This window comes from Mauremys mutica, chromosome 24, assembly GCF_020497125.1.
Source record: "Mauremys mutica isolate MM-2020 ecotype Southern chromosome 24, ASM2049712v1, whole genome shotgun sequence".
In the NCBI taxonomy this organism is placed as follows: Eukaryota; Metazoa; Chordata; order Testudines; family Geoemydidae; genus Mauremys; species Mauremys mutica.
In genome coordinates, this window is record NC_059095.1 from 128,723 (window position 1) to 150,114 (window position 21,392).

The 21,392-nt window shown below is 43.3% G+C and overlaps 2 protein-coding genes across 8 annotated transcripts; one reads left to right on the forward strand and one right to left on the reverse strand.

Annotated features, from left to right (window-relative positions):
• On the reverse strand, positions 1-17,902 carry CIB3 (calcium and integrin binding family member 3). 7 transcript variants are annotated; one of them, XR_006575207.1, is made up of 10 exons: positions 17,652-17,833; positions 16,064-16,108; positions 15,658-15,795; positions 15,251-15,285; positions 12,926-12,955; positions 9,366-9,477; positions 7,597-7,744; positions 4,114-4,309; positions 2,892-3,367; positions 1-1,265 (listed from the first exon to the last, which is right to left on the reverse strand). XR_006575207.1 is itself a non-coding variant. In XM_044998575.1 (9 exons), the coding sequence occupies exons 3-9, from the start codon at positions 15,706-15,708 to the stop codon at positions 1,253-1,255; spliced, it is 585 nt and encodes a 194-aa protein (XP_044854510.1). In that variant the 5' UTR covers positions 15,709-15,795; positions 16,064-16,108; positions 17,652-17,902; the 3' UTR covers positions 1-1,252. The 7 variants fall into 7 exon arrangements, 6 of the variants coding, with proteins under 6 accessions (XP_044854510.1, XP_044854508.1, XP_044854507.1 ...); XM_044998575.1 differs by lacking the exon at positions 2,892-3,367 and having other exon boundaries at positions 17,652-17,902; XM_044998573.1 differs by lacking the exon at positions 1-1,265 and having other exon boundaries at positions 2,689-3,367; positions 15,658-15,773.
• Positions 17,733-21,106, forward strand: FAM32A (family with sequence similarity 32 member A). Its single transcript, XM_044998579.1, has 4 exons — positions 17,733-17,893; positions 18,114-18,258; positions 18,500-18,553; positions 20,651-21,106. Exons 1-4 carry the CDS (start codon positions 17,817-17,819, stop codon positions 20,717-20,719), a joined length of 345 nt encoding a protein of 114 aa, XP_044854514.1. The 5' UTR covers positions 17,733-17,816; the 3' UTR covers positions 20,720-21,106.
• The last annotated feature ends 286 nt before the right edge of the window (positions 21,107-21,392 follow it).

Genomic DNA, 21,392 nt, shown 5'->3' on the forward strand with positions numbered 1-21,392 from the left:
ATCCAACTACGTGGATAGGTAAGTCAAGTAGGAATGTGCCTCATCTTTTGTTTTTGCCCTACAGTAGAGTACTGTAACTGTATTTTACTTATGGTGCAGAAACAATATAAACTGCTCCTGGGTCTGTGAACATAAGGAAGAAATGATATTGTTGCAGCTTTCAGTAATCATACAGTGCCTCTTGCTGGGTGATATAGGTGATGCTACTAATGTGTGGTTGATGCTTATTAAAATCCTAGATAACTTTGTTCTGAGTCAGCCTCTCTGGAAACTATAAGTGACGTACAGGAAGGCTGTTGAGTGCTGAGAAATCACAGACCTGCAGTAGCAAAGACTGGATACAGAAATAGAGCTTGAAAATAGATGCAGGACCAGGAATTCCCCTCCCCTGATCCCTCAGACAGGCTTTTAAAATTGTTTTATTAATGAAAAAATGAGCTAGTATGTGGTGCTCGGCATTCCAGGCTGCATCCCTGCTTTCATTTTCTAATGTTAACTTGAGCCATTATTTATATTCAGAGTCCCCAGTATTCAGTGATGCTGTAGCAATGGAATTTGCCATGGAATTGTCCTCCAGAATAACTTTTTTTAATTAAAAAAAATGAGAAGCAATTGTAATAAATGCAGTGATGTCTGCCTTCATCTACGGACAGGCTGAACCAGTAGCTCTACGGGGGATGTGAACTGCCCCATTCATCTCAACAATGTTTATCAAAACCTTCCATAATTCCCCAGCTGTCCCCTAACCAGCTCCCAAAACCCCCAGCTTCACTCCTGACAACTTCTGTGATGCAACTAAGCATTTTCAATACAAAATTTTGCAGCACATCAAAAATTTACCCTGTCCTTGCATTTTTAAATGAATGAAATTTAATACCAAATTAAATAACACAAGAAGGTTGTTCCAATTGAATTACTCATTTTCACACATAATTCAGTTAAAAAAAAATCCATTTACACATATATCTGAAGCAAAGACCAAATTTTCAGTCTGCTGCACTAGAACACCACAGATTCCAGGCTCAGGTTCCTTGACATATTCTGCAGGTCACAGAGCACGTAGGGTCCTGTTCATAGTCTTATTCACTGTTGTCTATTTTTTTCTTTTCAGGAGAGTGATTAAAATATTGATTATGAAGAATTGTTTTCTCACACAGTTCTTTTAAATAATGATACGAGTTGTGCAAATCTCTTAGTGGCTTTGCTCCCTGAGAATCTGACTGAAACCAGCGGCTGCATTTCAGGATCCACGCTAGCACAGCAAACTATTCCAGGAAACAGAACAACAATGCAACTTAATCTTCCATCAGATCAGGAAGCTCCCCCACTCCCACCCAGGACAGTGGCATCCAAATGATCCTTCAACATTAGTGACAAAGAACCTTCTTCAACACAAACTGATCGTCCTAGCTGCAGTTTGAATGGACTTTATGCTCCAGTTACAGAAGAAATGAAGTCTGAGTCAAATAGGTCTAGTAAGTAAGGTAGTCTAATTACAGATATTAAATCTATCCAATTTCAAGTTCTTGTTTAAAGCTTTTTGTATTTACAACATGCAAACAAAACAAACTATTGATAGAACAATCTGAATTGAGCTATAAATGGAGAAAACATCAAAACTGATGGAAAACAATCTGTAAAACAACAGTACAATCTATAATGGATTAGGAAGAATATACTAGGATATTTAAGGAGGATCATGGATTAAGATTGAGTTTACCTTTAGATACAATAAAAAATACAAATTCGTGTTCTCTCTCTCTCTCTCTCTATATATATATATTTTTTTTTTGTAATATCTTAAAGCGTTAACCTTCAGCAGCATCTGTGGAGCAATTCCACTTAATCTTGGAGGATTTCTCTAGCACTAGAAAAAACTAAAGGATAGCTTTTAAAGTGAAATAGTCAGTTAAAGACTTGATAGTAGTGTACCAGGTAGGATACTGTATTTGCCTAACACATTGCTGGAAAGTTTTACACCTTTACCCTAATAATTGGAGACATACCAATCCCCTAGAACTGGAAGGGACCTTGAAAGGTCATCAAGTCCAGCCCCCTGCCTTCACAAGCAGGACCAAGGACTGATTTTGCCCCACATCCCTAAATGGCCCCCTCAAGGATTGAACTCAACCCTGGGTTTAGCAGGCCAATGCTCAAACCACTGAGCTATCCCTCCCCCAAAGGTAATAATTGGAGACCCTGATATAATGTGACCCACTATAACACGGGTTTGCATACAACACGGTAAAGCATCAGCTCCTAGCCACAGCGCTCTGCTTCTCACCACCAGTAAGTGCGGGGAGATTGGGGAAAGGACACACCTGCAGTGGGAAGCGGAGCGCACGGCTGGGAGCTGGTGGAGTGGAGCAGGCTGGGGATGGGCTGCTCTGCTTCCTCTGCTGCAGGTGAGTGAAGGACCTTTCCCCACCCCCCGCACTCATGGCTGGGGCCGCAGCGCTCTGCTTCCTGCTGCAGGTGAGTATGGGGGCCGTCCTTTCCCCAACCTCCCCGCACTCACTGGCAGCGGCGGAAGCGGAGCAGCCCAGCCCACTCCACTCCGCCAGCTCCCAGCTGTGGTGCTCTGCTTCCTGCTGCAGGTGAGTATGGGGTGGGTGTCTTTTCCCCAACCTCCCTGCATTCACCAGCAGGAAGTGCAGCGTCGTGGCCAGGAGCTTGTGGAGTGGAGTGGGCTGGGGCCTGGCTTCTCCGCTTCCCACCGCTGCTGCTGAGTGCCTGTCAGGTGGAGGAGAGTGTGGATAGGGGACAGGGAACAGGAGCGTTGGGTAGGGGGTGGAGTCCTGGGGGTGATTAGGGATGGGGGTCTCTGGAGGGGGCGGTCAGGGGACAAGGAGCAGGGAGGCCAAAGTAAGTTCAATATAATGCTGTCTCACCTATAGAGCAGTAAGATTTTTTGGCTCCCGAGGACCGTATTATATCGGGGTAGAGGTGTATATTTTTTTGTACGTTCTTTTTAGGGCGTGACTCACTCTGAACTACAAAAAATAGTTTCTTCTGAAAATGACAGCATGTTGTGCTGCATGTATTCTCCATTACTGCATTACAGATCAGATCTGCTCAGGCTGTAAATCAAAACAAGACTTTTTTAAAAAATATTTTATTGGCCAAAAAAACACTTCTGCTAAATTACAATTCATCAGGATTTCCCTTTGTATCTTAAGATTTAAACGAGAGAAAACAAGACTTTTCTGACTTGCTCTTCAGTGTCTGAAAATCCTTATTTGGTCCTCTTTATTTATCTCTTTCATATGAACAGTAACCTCAAGCAAAAGGTAATGACATATTGCAGACTCAAGATGCAGTTCTCATCTCTCTCTTTCACCAGATTCAGATTCGAATGTGAAATGTACTATTTACAAAAAAAAAAAAAAAAATCACTTGTGTGGCTTTTCATGTGTAGATCTAAAAACACTTCACTAAGGCTGAATAAACTAACAGCTGAAAGCCAAATGCTAGGACTGTGTTGCAAGTCGATTATTTCATAGACACATTTTTTTGGTATCTGGTATTCTTGTGTAACTGAAACACTTCATAGTATAAGACAGAAGTCAAAAACTGAGTCTGGAGAGAAAAGTATAATTGAGTGTATGCTGAATAGTAATATTTATGAACGGTAATTCAATGTATTGTGTGACAGAGATCCAGTCATCCTTAACTTGGGCACACTTAATTTTATTTTCTGGTTTGGGGATAAGAATTTAAAATGCTGAAGTTTGAAGAATCTTATGATAAAATTAAAGAATTTTTAATTATAAGACTGTTTCCATTGGATTGTTGCCAACTCTTCCAAATCTATCATGAGTCTCTCAGTATTTGGTAAATCTCATCTCCTGGAGTCATGAGATTGTGAGAATCTCTCTCTCTCTCATATATATATATATATATATATATTTTTTAAAGCAAGTTTCTAGCACTTCTGGGTGTGGAGAAAAGTTGTAAAACATGGTCTGCAGTTCAATAAACAAAACAAATAAAAACCCAAAGCATTTTTTAATCTTGTTAATTTGGGGAGATGGGGGTTGACTCATGTTTTTTGAATGGTTAAGGTTGGGAATAGTGGCACTGAATGTCAGACAGGGAAGTTTTTACTGTTACCTGAGGAAATCAGGAGCTCCTACTATCATGTGCTGAAAATCTTCCACAGAGAGTCTGCCATCATTGTCTTGATCAGCTTCATCAATCACCTTATCACATACAAGACAAACCTCCTCTGGGGTAAGTTCATTTCTGGTCAGTTTGTTAACAGTTTTCTCCAAGTCTGATTTGCATATGTAATCATCATTGTTAAAATCTGTCAAAGGAAACAATTAATAAATTCAAAATTACAAGAGCTGTCCTCTACATGTCTCTCAGCCAGCCCCACAGTGAAAAGCTGTGTGTGTGATTCATTACCAAATCCCAATACCTCTGAATAATAGGACTCCCAAATAGAATTTTAGAATTGTACACTCCTCACGATTTTTAATTTGTATTTATAAAATTACTTAAAAGGCACTGTAACGGGGCCCCTGCCATGCACTGGCCCTGAGAGAGTTAAAACCAGCCTAGGGAGGCTGAGGGGCAGGCAGCCATTTAGGGTGAGGGCTGTAGATAATTAGGGTGGCCACTGGACCAGCCAATCAGGGCTCAGCCGGTCCATATAAAAGGAAGCTACAGACCAGAGCCAGTAAGTTTGCTGCAGGGAGCCCCTGATGGGCTGTCAGGATTTAGACACACCCCCCAAACACCCACACCTGCTGCTGAAGGAGTGGCCCGGCTGTGGACTGCCAAGCCACTGTGAGGAGTGGCTGGATTCTTGTTGGAGGGCTGTGTCAGATAGTGACACAGCCAGAGGGCTGTGCCATGAAGCAGATGGTGAGAGAAAGAAGCTGTAATGGGCCTGCAGGTGGAGGCAAGGGTGGGAACTACCACCAACTGAGGGTGCCACTGCTGGGATAGAGCTAATTCCCAAAACACCCAGCAGGAGGTGCCAGTGTGTAAGTGACACTGTGACAGGCACCCATCCACAAGCTCTGCATACTCAATCACAGGTTAATCCGGCCCTGAGCTTCACCCCCTAACAAAATCCCCCCCCATAATCAGACAAGCAAACTAATATTAATGAACTAAATGTATAATGAAGAACAGTTAAAGGAACTGTTTGATTTCCTTCCCTCACCCTACACATGCGGAGTCACTTCCACTTAAGTGTGCAAAAACAGAACTTGCTGTTCTGTTTGTATTGCATAATAGATTGTTGGGCTTTTGTTGAAATCGAAAGAAAATTCAACTGAAAACAATATTACAAGAAAGACTAAACAACTCCTGTTCTTAAAATTGCCCTTTTCAAAGGACCCCACTGGCATTGGGGCAGGCAGAACTTTTCCAATCAGCCTAATAGTTTTTTCCTAAATGCTGCTTCCTCCAGTCATGAGGATTGGAGATAAAATAACTGCTCTGGATGAAGCACCAGGAATTCTCCAGCAGATGTCAGACTCTGATCAGTTGCATCCTCCAATCCCAGTAAAACCAGATCAGAGCCACTCAAGTGCTTAATTAAAGAAAATTTTAAAAGGGGAAGGAGAAATACCAAGAGAATCTAACAAGAAATGATTAAATGGCAAGACAAAACTAATTAAAAATGTGTATGTGCCAGAGGATGTAGGACCTGCCAACTTGTTTTATGGTAAGAAAAACTTAAAAGTCACAACCTAGCTATCTGCATCCAGCAGAGATGGAAACTCAGAATATGCAGCAGAATGAGAGCCAGCTACTATAGAAAGGAACCATGGAAAAGATCAAAACTTGATCATTGTATTTAATCTAAAGAGAGAAATCCCTGGGGTTCTTGACATACCAGCATTGGAGACATTCTTGGTGGATGGGAACTCCCAGAGGTAAGTAGGAAATGAGTCATGTTGTCTTCCACTCTCCTCCCTAACTCCCCACCCCCTCAATGGGATTTCTGGTCAAAGACACCACTGTTAAATGTTATTGAAATCTTACGTGGATGGGCTAAAGTACTCTACCATGTGAGATGCATGGATGGCCAGGAAGTACATATCTGAACATGCCAGTTAAGCCAGTCAGGGACCCAGAAGTCCTAGACATAGCAAACTAGTTGGTACTGGATAGCAAGTACTGATGACAGGTTGACCAGAATAGTCAAAGGACAGAATTGTTTTAATAATATGTAGGTTTCTCTGTAACTAAGCTAAAAAGGCCAAAGATTTGTTAAGCTAAACAAATATAGATATGTTAAGCAAACTGCTTCTTTTAATTCCATTTCCTCTGTTTTTAATCAATCTTGGTTTTGGTCATGATTACTGGTCACGAACGATTACTGGGTAATGTCACACAGTCCATAGAGAAAAGAAAACCTTGTCACTGCTAAGGCGAGGTGCTGCTGGTTGAAGAATTTATAGAACCTACATGTCCTTCTCAGGCTTGGGCTACAGTTAAATTTTTACCAGTATAACTCTTTCAATTAGGGGTGTGTTTGTTTCCAGACACTCTTATACAGTTAAATAGTAAAAGCCTTGGGTTATGTGTACGCTGTCCCGCAGTTCAGCCTACGGGGATGTGCACAACCTTGCACACCAAAGTCCTGCACTGTAACTCCCCTGTGTGGACATTGTGGGCGCAAACAATAAATGTTTCCTAGTAGCCCTGTTTGAAGAGGATTATGTTAATGTTTTAGTTCATGCCTGCAGCAGCCACACAGGGGAATTACAGCACAGAATTTTGATGCATATTGCTGTTCACATGCCTATAGTCCAAACTGTGAGGTAGTATACACAAGCAACTAATATGGACAGACTTATACTGGTATAAAGCTGACTTATACCATTATGGCTGTTCCCCTTCTTTTACGGGAACAAGTTATGCTGCTATAAGCACTTTTATATTGCTATAACTGTGTCTCTGGAGAGACCAGGGCTTGGGGGAGGGAATACATTTTCACTACACTAGTATAGGTTTCCAAAAGGGCCTATATGGGATAAGTACTATGTGTATTCAAACAAATTATTGAAATGGAGGTTATGCATTACCACCATGGTCAGTTCTCAAAGCAAATTCTTTAGGTTCTGTTATGAACCCTCCAATAACTGAGGGTAGCTCGACAGAAGTTTGAGGCTTGGTCTACATTAGGAATGTATGTCAGTATAACTATGTTGCTCGGCCATATGGAAAATCCACACCTCTGAACTACATAGTTGTACCAACACCCACTCATCCCCCTGCTGTAGACAGCATTGCATCGATGGGAAGGCTTCTCCTGCTGACATAGCTACCGCCTCTTGGGGAGGTAGAGTACCTACACCAACATGAGACGCTCACCCATTGGTGCGGGTAGCGTCTTCACTGAAGTCTTCACTCTTCACAGAGTTGTAGATGTAGACCTGCCTTAAGAGAGATGACCTCCTTGGCTGTGATGATGAGGGCCATCTCAGTACCAAAGTACATACACAGTCACAGACCCAACTGAGATGGCAGTTTGCAGTACACATCTGAAGTGCTCTTGCATCAAGGACCCTTGAGTCAAATACAGCACCAGGATTACCTCCAAACTTTACTATCTATGCCTGTTTCACTCACCATAAATTTTAAAGGCATAGTAAGCTTTGAGGTCTCTGGGAGCCATTTCACTCAGCACTGAAAACATGTCCAAAAAGTCATCTAAAGTCATGTTGCCCTCTCCATCCTCTGAGAAAACTTCTGCTATCCGTTGACGGAATGGATTGTCCTGTGGAACAGGGATGCAGGATAAAATGGGTCAGTCTTTACTATCATTTATCAGGGGTTCTCAGACTTTTGTACTGGGGACCCCTTTCACATAGCAAGCCTCTGAGTGCGACCCCCCCCCATTAAAAACACTTTTTAATATATTTAACACCATTATAAATGCTGGAGGCACAGCGGGGTTTGGGGTGGAGCCTGACAGCTCACAACCCCCCATGTAATAACCTCATGACCCCCTGAGGAGTCCCAACCCCCAGTTGGAGAACCCCTGTGTGACGGGTTTGGTCACAGAAACCTCCCGGGAGCTGCCAACTGATGTGCCAAGACTACCTCTGCTCCTGTTTTCCCGGCCAGCTCAGGACTCCAGCACCCTGTCATGCTGAGCCAGACACTCCCGTCCGCTCCAAGCTTATGCAGGGTAAACTCATAAATTGTTCACCCTCTATAACACTGATAGAGAGATATGCACAGTTGTTTGCTCCCCCAGGTATTAATACATACTCTGAATTAATTAAGTAAAAAGGGATTTTATTAAATATAGACAGTAGGATTTAAGTGGTTCCAAGTAGTAACAGACAGAACAAAGTCACCAAGCAAAATAAAATAAAATGCACAAATCTATGTCTAATCAAACTGAATACAGATAATCTCACCCTCAGAGATGCTTCAGTAAGTTTTTTTCCTCAGACCGGACACCTTTCAGGCCTGGGCACAATTCTTTTCCCTGGTACAGCTCTTGTTCCAGCTCAGGTGGTAGCTAGGGGATTCTTCATGATGGCTTCTCCCCATTTGTTCTGTTCCACCCCTTTATATATCTTTTGCATAAGGCGGGAATCCTTTGTCTCTCTCTGGGTTTCCACCCCCCCTCACTGGAAAAGCACCAGGTTAAAGATGGATTCCAGTTCATGTGACATGATCAAGCCTTCATTCCTCCCAGCTTGACTCACAGGAAGGCTGCTTGCAAACAGAACCCCAGTCAATTATCCTGGTTGATGGGAGCCATTAAGATTCCAAATCACCATTAATGGCCCACACTTTGCATAATTACAATAGGCCCTCAGAGTTGTATTTCATATTTCTAGTCCCAGATACGAGAGTGCTACGTTTATACAGTTAGGATGATCACTCTCAGTAGATGATAAGCTTTGTAATGATACCTTACAAGAGACCTTTTGCATGAAGCATATTCCAGTTACATTATATTCACTTATTACCATATTTTTATAAAACCATATAGACTGCACAATGTCACACCCTGATTTATGTCAAGGCATCTGACGGACTCAGTAGTAGCCCAGCTCCAGTTTTGCCCCCTCTTTATTTTAACCCAGGTGTGGCAGACAAACACCCCATTGCTCTGCTACTCTTTTATGTACTAAGGCTGACTCAGAGACCAGCAGGCCCAGCTTCAGCCTTCTCTACTCTACCTGGTGCTTCAAAATGTTTTCAAAGACAACTACTGGAAGCTTCCAGAAGGATGTTGGAATTAAAGAGCTATTTGCCAGGGAGCCAGGATTCAGATATCTTTCAGCCTCCTGGTAATTAGTACAGTATGAATTATTTAGCAGAAGAGGAGGAAAATGAAATGTGGCTCCTCATCTAGCATCTGTGTTCTTGGACTGTACCTTCAGCTCTGCCATGCTGCCAATGAGTTCATAGGGAAGCTTCACATCTGGTTTATCTATGTAGCTGAGTGGGACCAGCTGTGGGGCCAGGTCTCGGTATCTGTAAAACAATCTGGAAAGGGAAGGAAAGGCTCATTTAGGGCTCAATATACTCATGGCTCTAATAACAATGTTTGTCTTTTCAATATTGCTCTTTATACTTCACATCATTTAGCAGGGTGGTTACATTTAAATGTCACGTAGTATGCTTGATGAAGGGAGAAACATAGTATTAAATATACTTCTTATATTATGTATTAACCAGAAAAGTTATTTTCAGTGTTACATAAAAAAGAAGGGGGTGAAAAAGTCTGTTCAAGAACTAGGCAGCTGTACTATGGGGAACAGAATGACAGAAGCAGTTTTCTAACGTTATTTAGTAATTTACTACTGCCTCAGTTATGTTTCCATCTTACTTCTGCTAGTCTGACATCGCTCTATCAGCAGCCATTTTTACATGATTGTATTACTGAGAGGAACAGCCTTCAAAGTTCTTGATGCTCTAAGACTAACCCAGCTAAAATTCCACTCTGGAGACAATAAAATAACATAAAACAGTATTTCTAACTATCTGGATTATTACTTCTAAGCCAGCAGCCTACAATTGTCTACCCCCCCCCCAATATCCACCACAGGCACCCTTTGCTGACACTCACTGTGGACTTTCATCTTGAGAGACCAGAGCGTGCTCCCTCACACTCTCATGCACCTTCCTTGGCCTGCCTATCTTAATCCCCAACCCCTAATCTTTCTAGCCAGCTAGTCCTTTTTACTATATGATCCAGGTTCCCCCTTTTGTCTCCAGCCCCTTGCCTCCTCCCTGATTATTTATTATTTGTATTACCACAGCAGCTAGGTGCCTCAGTCATGAACCAGGATACAATTGTGATAGGTGCTGTACAAACAGCACAAAAAGACACTCTGCCCCAAACAGTTTACAGTCTCAGTTGGCTGTCACCCAGGGCCGGCTCCAGGCACCAGCCCAGCAAACAGGTGCTTGGGGTGGCCATGGGGAAGGGGGTGGCACATCCAGCTCTTTGGCTGCAATTCGGCGGCGGGTCCCTCACTCACTCTCGGAGCGAAGGACCTGCTGCCAAATTGCCACCGAAGACTGAAGCAGCAGTGGTAGAGCTCCTGCAGATTGCGGCTTTTTTTTTTTTTTTTTTTTTTGCTGCTTGGGGTGGCAAAAACCCTGGACCTGGCCCTGCTGCCACCTGTCATGCAGCTGGCTCATGAATGTTTTAGAGGCTGATAAGGAAATTGGCCAGAATGGCAGGAATCACTAAGAACTGAAAATTGTCAATGTTGCAGCTATCTGCCTTGACAGCAGTTTAGGATTCCAGACACTGATCTGCAAACATATTTGCAATGCATTGAAATTTCAGCTGTTTCTTCAGGAGTCCCATGCAATGTGGTAAGAGGACACTTAGCTCAAGCAAACTAGGAACATGGTACCTTTGTGTCTCTTATTAAACTAATTCAGTTGCCAGCCTTAGTAAGTGATAGAATGGCCATTCACATACAGCAAATCCTGATCTTCCTACTCTCTAAAGTTGGTGTGACCTCCAGTGCACCTGATGCAGTTCAGCTGACTGGGGAAGGCAGGCTAGGAGGCTGGAATCCCCTCAGAGGATACACAGCCCCTTCATACTAGGAGCCTCCTTCTGGTGGGGTGCCAGTTGGGGGAGCAGGAGGTGGCTCTGCTACTGCACTATCCTTCCTGTCTTTCCTGAAGAGAGAGAATCTAACTAGCATAGAAGCTACAGCACTGCAATCTTTAGATGGCTGTAAAAGCTGCAGAATGGCTCTCCTGCTGCTCTGAAGCCTCTAGCAAAGGATTCCTCCAGCCTCATCCCTATACAATTCCCCTGGTCAAGTCCCTGTGCTTGAAATGGGGTTTGCCCCCATATTGCAGCAATATAACAGGCTCAGTGCCTTGTCAGATTGAAAAGATTTCTATTTTTCATGAGTCAGAGAAGGGCAAATGAAGCCAAATCCTGTCTCAGTTCAACAGCTCTATCTGACTAAACCTAGGAACAAAACTAGGTCAGATCTCTGGGCTCTTGTCCGCTTCTACTCTGCTTTTCTCAGATGGATTCTAAGGGAAAGGGAAGCTTGTAGGTGTTCTGCACAGTTTTTTCCTCTGTGCCTGCAGTGGCACCTCAATCTGTGTTTTAGTTTCTTGAACAGTCCTTGTTTTCTGCAGGTTGTTCCCTGGATAGAGAAAGTTAATAAAGGCAAGAGATGGCCAAGTTCTTTTTACTAAAAACAAAAGAAAAAATAACAAAACAACCCTGCCACACACACACACACTTTTTGTCTTTTAAGTCCTTCTCAAGATATTAGTCACCAGTAGCCTTTTCCATGTACCTCTGCTTCCCAGCTAGCCACCCAGGCATTAGTACCCCCTGCTTGAAGGCTGCCTTACTTGGCAAGTGTATCTCCAGTTTATGGCCAAAAGAGCTGCCTCATATCAACATGCATAATCCATACCGGGATGTATGTGAGCAAATGCTGCTCATGGCTCTGTGAGACCATGAATTCTGAGTGAAGCCCTTCTTAGTGATCCCCTCCTAGTGAACAAGGTGATGCAGAGGAGAGAGGGAAGAGCTGCTGGGTTAGAAAAGAGCTGTAAAGCACTGCACCACATTTTACAAACGAATTTTACAGACAATCTTCTCAGTAATAGTTAATTCCAGCTCCCATTGAAGTCAAGACCTCTTATTGTGGTTTTAAATATGGATTTAGGTGCCAAAATGAAGGCACACAACTTTAAACATTTTGGGTATAATAATGACTCATAGATTTTTAAGGTCAGACTGGACCACTGTGATGCAAATAAGTGATCTTCAAAAGATCTCAGGAGAATTAAGAATGGGGTGTTGGTGTCACTAGGCATAAATCTAGGTAACTCGGGAGGATGGCTTTGGGCCTATGTGACCCAAAGTACCTTTATGTAAAGTGCTTTTGTTAGCCTTACTAAACTTTTGTAACCTTTTGTGTTATGTGCTAATTACTGGCAGCAGCAAGGCTGCTTAATACTAGATGTAGCCAATACTAAATAAGACAGGCGGAAAGCAGGTGCTGTAATTAAAGTTATATGCATGAGAACGTAGCCCCCACGGTGGGAAAGTACAGATAACTGATCACAGAAGAGTTGCTAACGAGCTAAAATGGTTTTTGCCAAGTATGACTTAATTGCTTAAGGGAATTGCTATTGCAAAGTGTATTTGCTGCATGGGAATGAAAGGTGGGGGGAGAGGAGGAGTGTGGGGGGTGATGGGAATGCTTAGCTGAAGTTATGTATAAAGAGAGGAAAACCGCTTGTATGTGTGTGCAGGATTTGAGATTGCTATGTCTCCCTTGCACCTGATTTGGGCTCAAATAAACCTTGGTTTTGCTTCTCCACCTTGGTGTGTTTATTGGAAGCGAAGCACACCGGGCAACGAACCACTGTTGCTGTCGCCTCGGGCCTCTGTGCCGGCAACAGGGGTGCAATAATGGAAATATTTCATGCCTACCTTGCCTTTGAAATGAGCAGACCTTTTCCCCTGCAAAAACAAACAAGAAAACCCACAGGTACTAGGAATAGAGAACACCTCCAGGACCATCTAGTCCACCCAGTGGTAGGAGTGTCCTCTACCCTAATCTCTTAGGCTTTCCTTAGATATCTTCTAAAATTTCCCTTCCTTTTTTCTCAGCTTTAAGGTTTAAAAAAATGGGCTTGTTGTAACCTTCAAATGTGGGACTTCATCCTGCATTTTGTTCCCCACCCAAACCTCCCACTGATTTTGTTAGGATTCAGAGCTAAGAAAGGGAGAAGATCTATAAAATTACCTCAAAAAGTGTTTATTTTTCTCAGTGCTATTTACTTCCTTTCTTGCACTAGACTGAGACGACCATTCACAGTTGTCACCAATGAAAATGGTATCAAACAATGGGACAGAATTTTCTAAAGGGTTTCCTATCAATAATAAATTTCTTATTCATGATATAATTATGGTCTTGGCCTCTATTCAATACACAAAGACACAAACAGTTTAGGTTTAATTTATTACAGATATTCACTTCATTTGCATTTTGTGCTGCATAGCACTCATAAACGGAAACCAGGGTGGGCAGCAATAGGAGATCACAGTCTGCTGTAGAAGGGCACTCTACTTTCCAAAGGAATTGGCACATTGATGTTGTGCAGTGACATCCTAAGAAAGGGGCAGGTGCTGGAAGTGTTTCTGCTGATTAATTTGCTGCATGGTAAATGAGAACCAAAAGCTGATTTCCCCATGCAAAGGGTTGTCCACCACATCAGCAGAATACACTACTATTGTGTGCCAGAACCTGCAAAAGTACACTGTGGTACCACTAGGAGATAGGGTGACCAGATGTCCCAATTTTATAGGGACAGTCCCAATATTTGGGGCTTCTTCTTATATAGGCTCCTATTACCCCCCACTCCCTGTCCCGATTTTTCACACTTGCTGTCTGGTCCCCTACTAGGAGACCAGGTTCAGGTTGCCAATTAGGACTCTTGATCTCTCAGCCAATGAGGCATATAATGTATTACAAAAATCACTAAGCCCTTCCTCCTCACCCTCTTGTGCCCAGTTGACTAAAGATCAAATGAATTGGCCAATATGTACCACTTACTGGGAAGATGTCCTAAAATTTCTGGAAATGAGTGATTCGGGCTAACCCAGGCCTTGTGCTCCAATGGGGCACCAGTCTTCAAAATATCACCACACTTTTTTTCACATATAAAGTCCCAGTGGGTGGCATCATGTTGTCTGAGCAAAAGCTTTTAGTCTACTTTGATGCTGGCATGATTACTGTGGAATCATTTTTGTGAAATAATTTAATCCCTAATCTTGTTTCATGGGACTTGGGGCTTGCAAAAAAGTCTCAGGAAAATATCATAAATAGGTAATAAAAGGTAATAGTTGGAGATATACCAATCTCCTAGAACTGGAAGGGACCTTGAAAGGTCATTGAGTCCAGCCCCCTGCCTTCACTAGCAGGACCAATTTTTGCCCCAGATCCCTAAGTGGCCTCCTCAAGGGTTGAACTCACAACCCTGGGTTTAGCAGGCTAATGCTCAAACCACTGAGCTATCCCTCTCCCCAAATGCAGCTGTAAAAAGTGACAGAAAACAATAGATGCTCTGGAGACAGCACTGCATTGTCAGGACAAAATTAAAAGCTTTCACTTTAGCTTTTGCTCTATTTTAAAGACAAAACGAGCCAACAAAAGTCATGGAAAAGAGCATGTTACAGGGTCAAAGCAGAATGATTTCAAAGCTAGAACAATCCTGCATTTGTAAAGAGATGAAACAGAGGCTCTAATTACATTTTTATACCTCAAATTTCTATAAATCTAAGAAATTATAGTTACCATTAAAAAAACTAAATCTGCATGGCACTAAAATATTTCTTAGGTTACACTATAAAGACAATAGAACAAGATCATGAACTACTGGGAAAATATTTAATCAAATAGATGGCATATGCCCAGGGTAGCAATATTCTGTGTATCACTTGTTATAAAACAAGGTAGTAGAGAATGGGGCCCTCTGGCAGAGTATTTAGTGAAATACTTAGATGTAACTTGTTATAGTGTTTTGGGTAGAAGTGTCTCTGGCATGTTAATTGAATTATAGATTTTTGTCTTAACTAAAGACATTGAACATGATTTTTGTGCATGTGTGTGTATACTCTGCTGTTATCTATCACAATGACACCGTATTAAATCCTATTTAAAACATATTAAAAAGATTACTAAACTCACTAGATGAGTGGCCTGACTTTATTATAATCTCCTTACAGTTTTACAGAAAAAAAATATAGACGCACCTCAGAATTTCTTTCCTTGTAAAGAATGTGCAGTCCTGTAAAATATGGAAAGATATAAAATGTGGTGGCGAATTATTTTTTTGTTTCTTTGTTTTGTTTTTAAACACACACTGGCCCAAAATCTTTCCTGTTCTAAACACACTGACTTCACTGAATTTACATTAATGATGAAGCTGGCCCAAGCTTTATAAACTTTCTGTTTACAATTATAGAGTATTGTTTGACAGTTTCTTCTCACATGAAAAAAGGTAAAGGGGTATTAAACAGCCATAAACCATTTACTCTAAAGACTTCGGATACCATTTGATAGTCCTGATTAGTGCCATATAACTAAGTGCTGGAGACTGCTTTAAAACAACCTGCCATTATCCTGCATAGTGTCTAATTTGTCTTTTGTTTGTTCTTACCTGATACGCATCCAGCTGCTCTGGAGTGAAAATGGTTTGTTTATTGCCCATTTCTGTTTCTGAATCCTGATTCTTGTCCCATTGCTCTTTCCCTTTAAGTTACCTTTACAGGAAGGCTGAATATTGAGATATGAAAAGCTGCAACAATGAGGTTCAGACAGAGAGGCGGATCAGGTAACCACCTTCCCTGCTTCATGGATTTCAGAATCATAATAGGAGCATTTCATCAAATCTTTAGTCTGAATACATAAGACTCTCATACAGCATCATTCACCTGCTCCCTGTGGGCTCTGCAGAGACTCATATTACAGCATTTAACAAACAACTAACACAATTTCTATCCCTTGTCTCTGAACTAGATAGTGTGGATTTTAGTTTTATGTTTCTAGCAAGTCAATTCACATACCTAATGACTGCTAGGAACTCTCTTTCTTCCTTCAACAGTCAGCAACTAAAAAAGAATCACAGTGAGTATGTATGGTCCTGAGTCCTTTTCCTGATGTTCATTATAATACACATTCTGCATCATATGCTATTATACTGTATTTTTGACTGTGTACAGCAGCAATACCGTACTCAATCTCTCTCTCTCTCTCTCTTTTTTTTAAACATCCATCCCATGCCAATGTTGGCACACAATGCAGAGACCATTCCTCTGAAATTTACTGCTGCTTCCTTCCATTTGCTCTGTGGTATTGAGATTGACTATTCTGCCCTCACTGCTAAGGTTGCTTCTTAAGGTTTCTCTTATTCCTCATTTCTCACACCAGTTGGTTTCCACTTGACACTTTCATGTGTGAATCTGTGTTGACATCTGGATTACATGACCCAAAAATGTCCAGTGCCCGCTTCTTATTCTAGTGGAAATGGCTGGCATCTCTACATAATTAGTGTCTTTCAACTGAGGTATTGCCAACCTCAAGCATTCAACAGTCATGAGTCAGGCCCCAAAATCATGAGATTTTGAAAAAAAAAGTTTGGCAGGGGCACTGGAACAATGTGTATAGTGGGGGCACTGAGAGCCATTGAACCGAACTGTAAACCCTGCATATAAAGGAAACCACTTCAAGTCAGGGGGTGCTGCAACATCCCCTGCACTCCTAGTTTCAGCCCTTATGAAGTTTGGGGGTTTTCTTATTTGCCTTTGGTTTCTGAGCCTTTAGGGTTCGTTTGCTTCATGTTTTCAAGCTTTTTTCCCTGCAACCATCAGGGCTAGAAACTTACTTACAAAAATTAAAGCTGAGATGTTCATGTTACCTCCTGATTCCAACAGCTGGGGTGTTAAGAAAAACACCAAATATTATGTATCAGAGGGGTAGCCGTGTTAGTCTGGATCTGTAAAAAGTGACAAACAGGCCTGTGGCACCTTATAGACTACCAGACATATTGGAGCATGAGCTTTCGTGGGTATTGTTAAGTCTCTTAGCCTCTAAGGTGTCACAGGACTCTTTGTCGCTTTTTACCAAATATTATGAAACTTGCAATAAACTTGTGAGAGGTGACAACTGTCAGGACAAAAGGAAAGGCTGGCACTTTAGTTTCTGCTTGGCTCTAACAAAGTGAGGCCAACGAAAGACGGGGCAGCCGTAGGTTAGTGTAAAAGCCGAATGATTTCAGTGCTATAACAGCCCTGCGTTGGTAAGGAGGCAAAAGTGATTTTAAAGCAGAAGAAACTGCTCCTCTCCCCCAGCGGCCTAGCTCTTAGCTCTCCCGCCCGCGCTATGCGGTGGGGGTCGCCGCTGCCCAGCGGGGCTCAGTGAGGGGACGCCAGGAGGGTGTCGGGTTCTCCTCCCTTGCGCACCACAGAAAGCTCCGTGTGGCTCGGGGCGCGCTTTTCCCGCGGCGGGGAGCTGTTGTGACGGTCAGGTGCTCAGCGTGGAACCGCCACCCGCGCACCGCACCACACCACACTCCTGAGCATCCCGGGGAGAGGCCCCGTCCCTCCCCCGGGGCGGCTGCTGCTGCTGCTGACAGCACAACGAGAGCCCTCGCACCTGGCTCGGCCCGGCTCCCGGGGGGTCAGCGCCAGCCCTGGCAGCGAAGGAAGAGGCGGGGGCTGGGCACTGGGCGACTCCCGAGCACGAGACCCCGCCCCGCGGCAGGAAGTCCCGCCCATCGGTGTGTAACCCGGAAGCGCCTGGCCTAGGCCGCGGCCCGGGATGGCGGAATATGAGAGTGTCCAGCGCGCGCCGCTGCGGCTGAAGGGGAGCGGCGCGGCCCCGGCGCTTGGGAAGCGGTGAGCTGCCCGGGTCTGTCAGTGGGGCTCCCGGCCTCAGGGGGGCGGCTCACTGGTCGGGGGGCTCCCGGCCTCGTGGGGGGGGCACTGGTTGGGGGGGCTCCCCGGCCTCGGGGGGCGGTCACTGGTCGGGGGGGCTCCCCGGCCTCGGGGGGCGGTCACTGGTCGGGGGGCGCTCCTCGACCTCGCCTCTGAAGCTGCCTGGTCTGTTTTGCTCCAGGAAGAAGAAGAAGGCGGCGGCTAAGGACAAAAGCAAAATCGTGGAGCAGATCGTGAGCAGTAAGAAGCAGGAGGAGGAGAAGAAGCGGGCTCTGGACAAGCGGACCCCTGCACAGCTGGCCTATGAGAAGACCCAAGAGAAAAGGGTATGGGGCCAGCTCCTTCTGAGCGGTGCTGGGGGTCGGGCAGGGGTGGTAGGGTAATGGCTGAGGCGTGTTTGGCCCAAGAGCAACTTGCTTTTACTTTAAACTTGCCGAAAGTATATTTTTGTAGCTTGCCCCAAAGCAAAGATCGAATCTAAGTTGTGAAATGCAGACTCAGTGTGTTACGTTCACACATGCAAAACATGAAGTATCACAGCACTGTGCTTCTATGTTCAATTTTTAGCAAATGGAAAGAATACTGAAGAAAGCCTCCAAAACTCATAAACAAAGAGTTGAGGTAAGCAATGTTTCCTCTGATTTTTTTACATTCATGTGTGGAATTAATGTTGTTATGTGCACCAGTATGGAGATGATGTGCGGCAGGGGTAGGGCCAAGGGATTCAGCGTGTGGGGGGGGGCTGGGTTGTGAGCTCTGGGGTGGGGCTGGGGATGAGGGATTTGGGGTGCAGGAGGGAGCTCAGGCTGGGGGTGAAGGCTCTGGGGTGGGGCCAGGGATGATGGGTTTGGGGTGCAGGCTGCCCTGGGGCTGTCATGGGGACAGAGGACTCCCCCTAGTCCTCTCTTGCTGAAGCATGGCCGGGCTGGGGGAGAGGTGCCTCTCCCTGGCTGTGGCAGCTCCACATCTTTGGCCTAAAGACTACTACTGTTATTTTCAGATATGGACTTTATTTAGTTACCTGAAGATTTGACTATTGCAGTGTCCTCTATACAGGCTTGCACATTACATTGATCCAGAAACTTAAACTGGTACAAAATACAGCAGCCTGCTTAGCTTGGGAGCACAATGAGATGGTAAAACTTGAAGATGATACGGTGTTTTAGGTTGAATAGGTGAATAGGCTATGGAATTCAGTATTGACAAATGCAAGGTGTAATGCATATGGTACCCATTGCTGGGTTCTAAATTAACTATTAAGTAAGGGCAAAAGTAATCTGGGTTGGTGTGTATATATAAAGTGAAGGATTGAAAATATAGAAACTAGTGGCACATCTTCACCTGAAATACTGTGTTCTGTTCTTGTCACCCTGTCATCCTATCTCAAAATACATAGCAGATGCAGAAGAGGCTCTAGAGCAGGGGTGGGCAAACTTTTTGGCCTGAGGGCCACATCTGACTATGGAAATTATATGGTGGGCCATGAATGCTCACAAAATTAACAATTCAGAGATATTCAAATAAACTTTATTTAATAAAGATACATTTTAGTGGAAATAAACATAAAATCTTATTTACTATTATAAATATACCATCATAACAATGTATTCTGATAATTAAACCAAATTTACCTCCTTTCCATGCCCTTTCTCTCTTGCCTGAATTTGTCAGGTGTCAGCTTCCAGTCATTGGAACTCATTGAGATTCACCAGCCTCCTGCTCTCAGAAATCTCCCACATAGGTCCCAACAGCCCGCAGCTTTGAAAATCACCACTGAGCACTCACCTAAGCCAACAAGTAGCAGGCACATGGGCTTGCACTTTCTAGGCTCTGACGGCGCATGAGGCGTGTTTGGGTTGTGCAGCCAGAGTAACATGCGTGCCTTCACGCCTGTCAGACAGGTCTTGAACACATGGGAGCACTGTGTGGGCAGAGCGGGGCAAGCCTCCGCTCCCCGGCTGGAGTGGGGCAATGGAGCTCAAGGGCCAGATTAAAAGGTTTTGCAGGCTGGATGTGGGCTGTAGTTTTCCCGCCTCTGCTCTAGAGACAAGCAGCAGAAATAGAAGCATTAAGAGACTTGTATATGAAGAGAAAAATGGAGGATTAGGATTGTCCTTGTTTTGGAGAGAAGACAAGGATATTAGTGAGGTATATAAAAATAGGTGGTATAGAAAGATAAATGTGTTATTTTTATGTAATTTAAATACAGGAGAAGAGGAATAGTAAATCTGTTGCCTTTCAATTTCATTCACAACTGATAAAAGAAAATTAATCTGTGTAGCTCACAACCACAACTTACTGAAGTCAAGAGTTTTTACCAGGATCAATAAAGGATTAGCCACCTATAAGGATTTCTTGATACAAGGTCAAAAGCCAACCACTTTATGGAAAATTAGGTAGAAACTTTCTTTCTGGGCATTCTGTTCCATAACTGTCCATTGTGGGGTTTCTTGCCCCTTTCTCTGAAGCATCTGTTCATTCCCTCTAAAGCACTTGGTATTGGCCACTGTTGGAAGACAGAATACTGGGCTAGATGGACCATTGGTCTGACCCAGTATGGCTGCTCTTATGTTCTTATCTGGTGCTGGCAGACAGTATACTATACCAGTTGGCAATTCCAGATCAAACCATTAGCACAAGTATAAACATGGTGGAGGAAATAGCAAGGTCAGGTATGTCAGTAATATACATCTTAAAATACTTTTTTTTTCCTCCTAGGATTTCAACAGACACTTGGATGCTCTGACTGAACATTATGACATTCCCAAAGTTAGCTGGACTAAGTGAATGTCTTCTCTTCCACAGTTTTGGATTCTAAGTAGACGTTTTATTCAAAGGAAATGACTGCGCAAATCTCTGCTCTCTAAGTTGGATATTTTATTAATGTTATATAAACATGTGCATTCTGGCACTTTTTCATTGTTCATTTAAAACTATGTTCACAGCACAGCCATCTTCCTGAACTACTAGTAAAGGCCCTGAGCCTCCACTCAGGTGCAAGGATATGGATCCTTTGCAGAGCTCTCTGCAGGATCAGGGCTAAAGGTAGTTCATGCTTATTGGAGAAATTTATCTAGTGTATTCTGATTATCTGGTAGATACCTCTTCTCTTTTTTCCTTTGAAAGGAGAACTTTGACAGTGTCCTACATAATAAACTTCATTTATGAATTCAAGGGATTGTCATTTGTCTACATGTAGAATTATTCTTAAATATTTCCTTGTTGCATCCTAAAACCCTTCTTAAACTGCTTGTAATTCTTCAAAATAACTACAGACCTAGAACTACAAATGAGAAATGCTTATTTACCACCTTTTTTCTGTGACTGGATTACATATGCAAGGGGGAATGGTACAGTGGCACCTAGATGGTACAGTGGCAGTTATCAGCCTCACCCTGCTGAACTGATTTATATTTACAGTTCTTTAGCCCCTCATTCTGTTTTGGACGAACACTAAGTG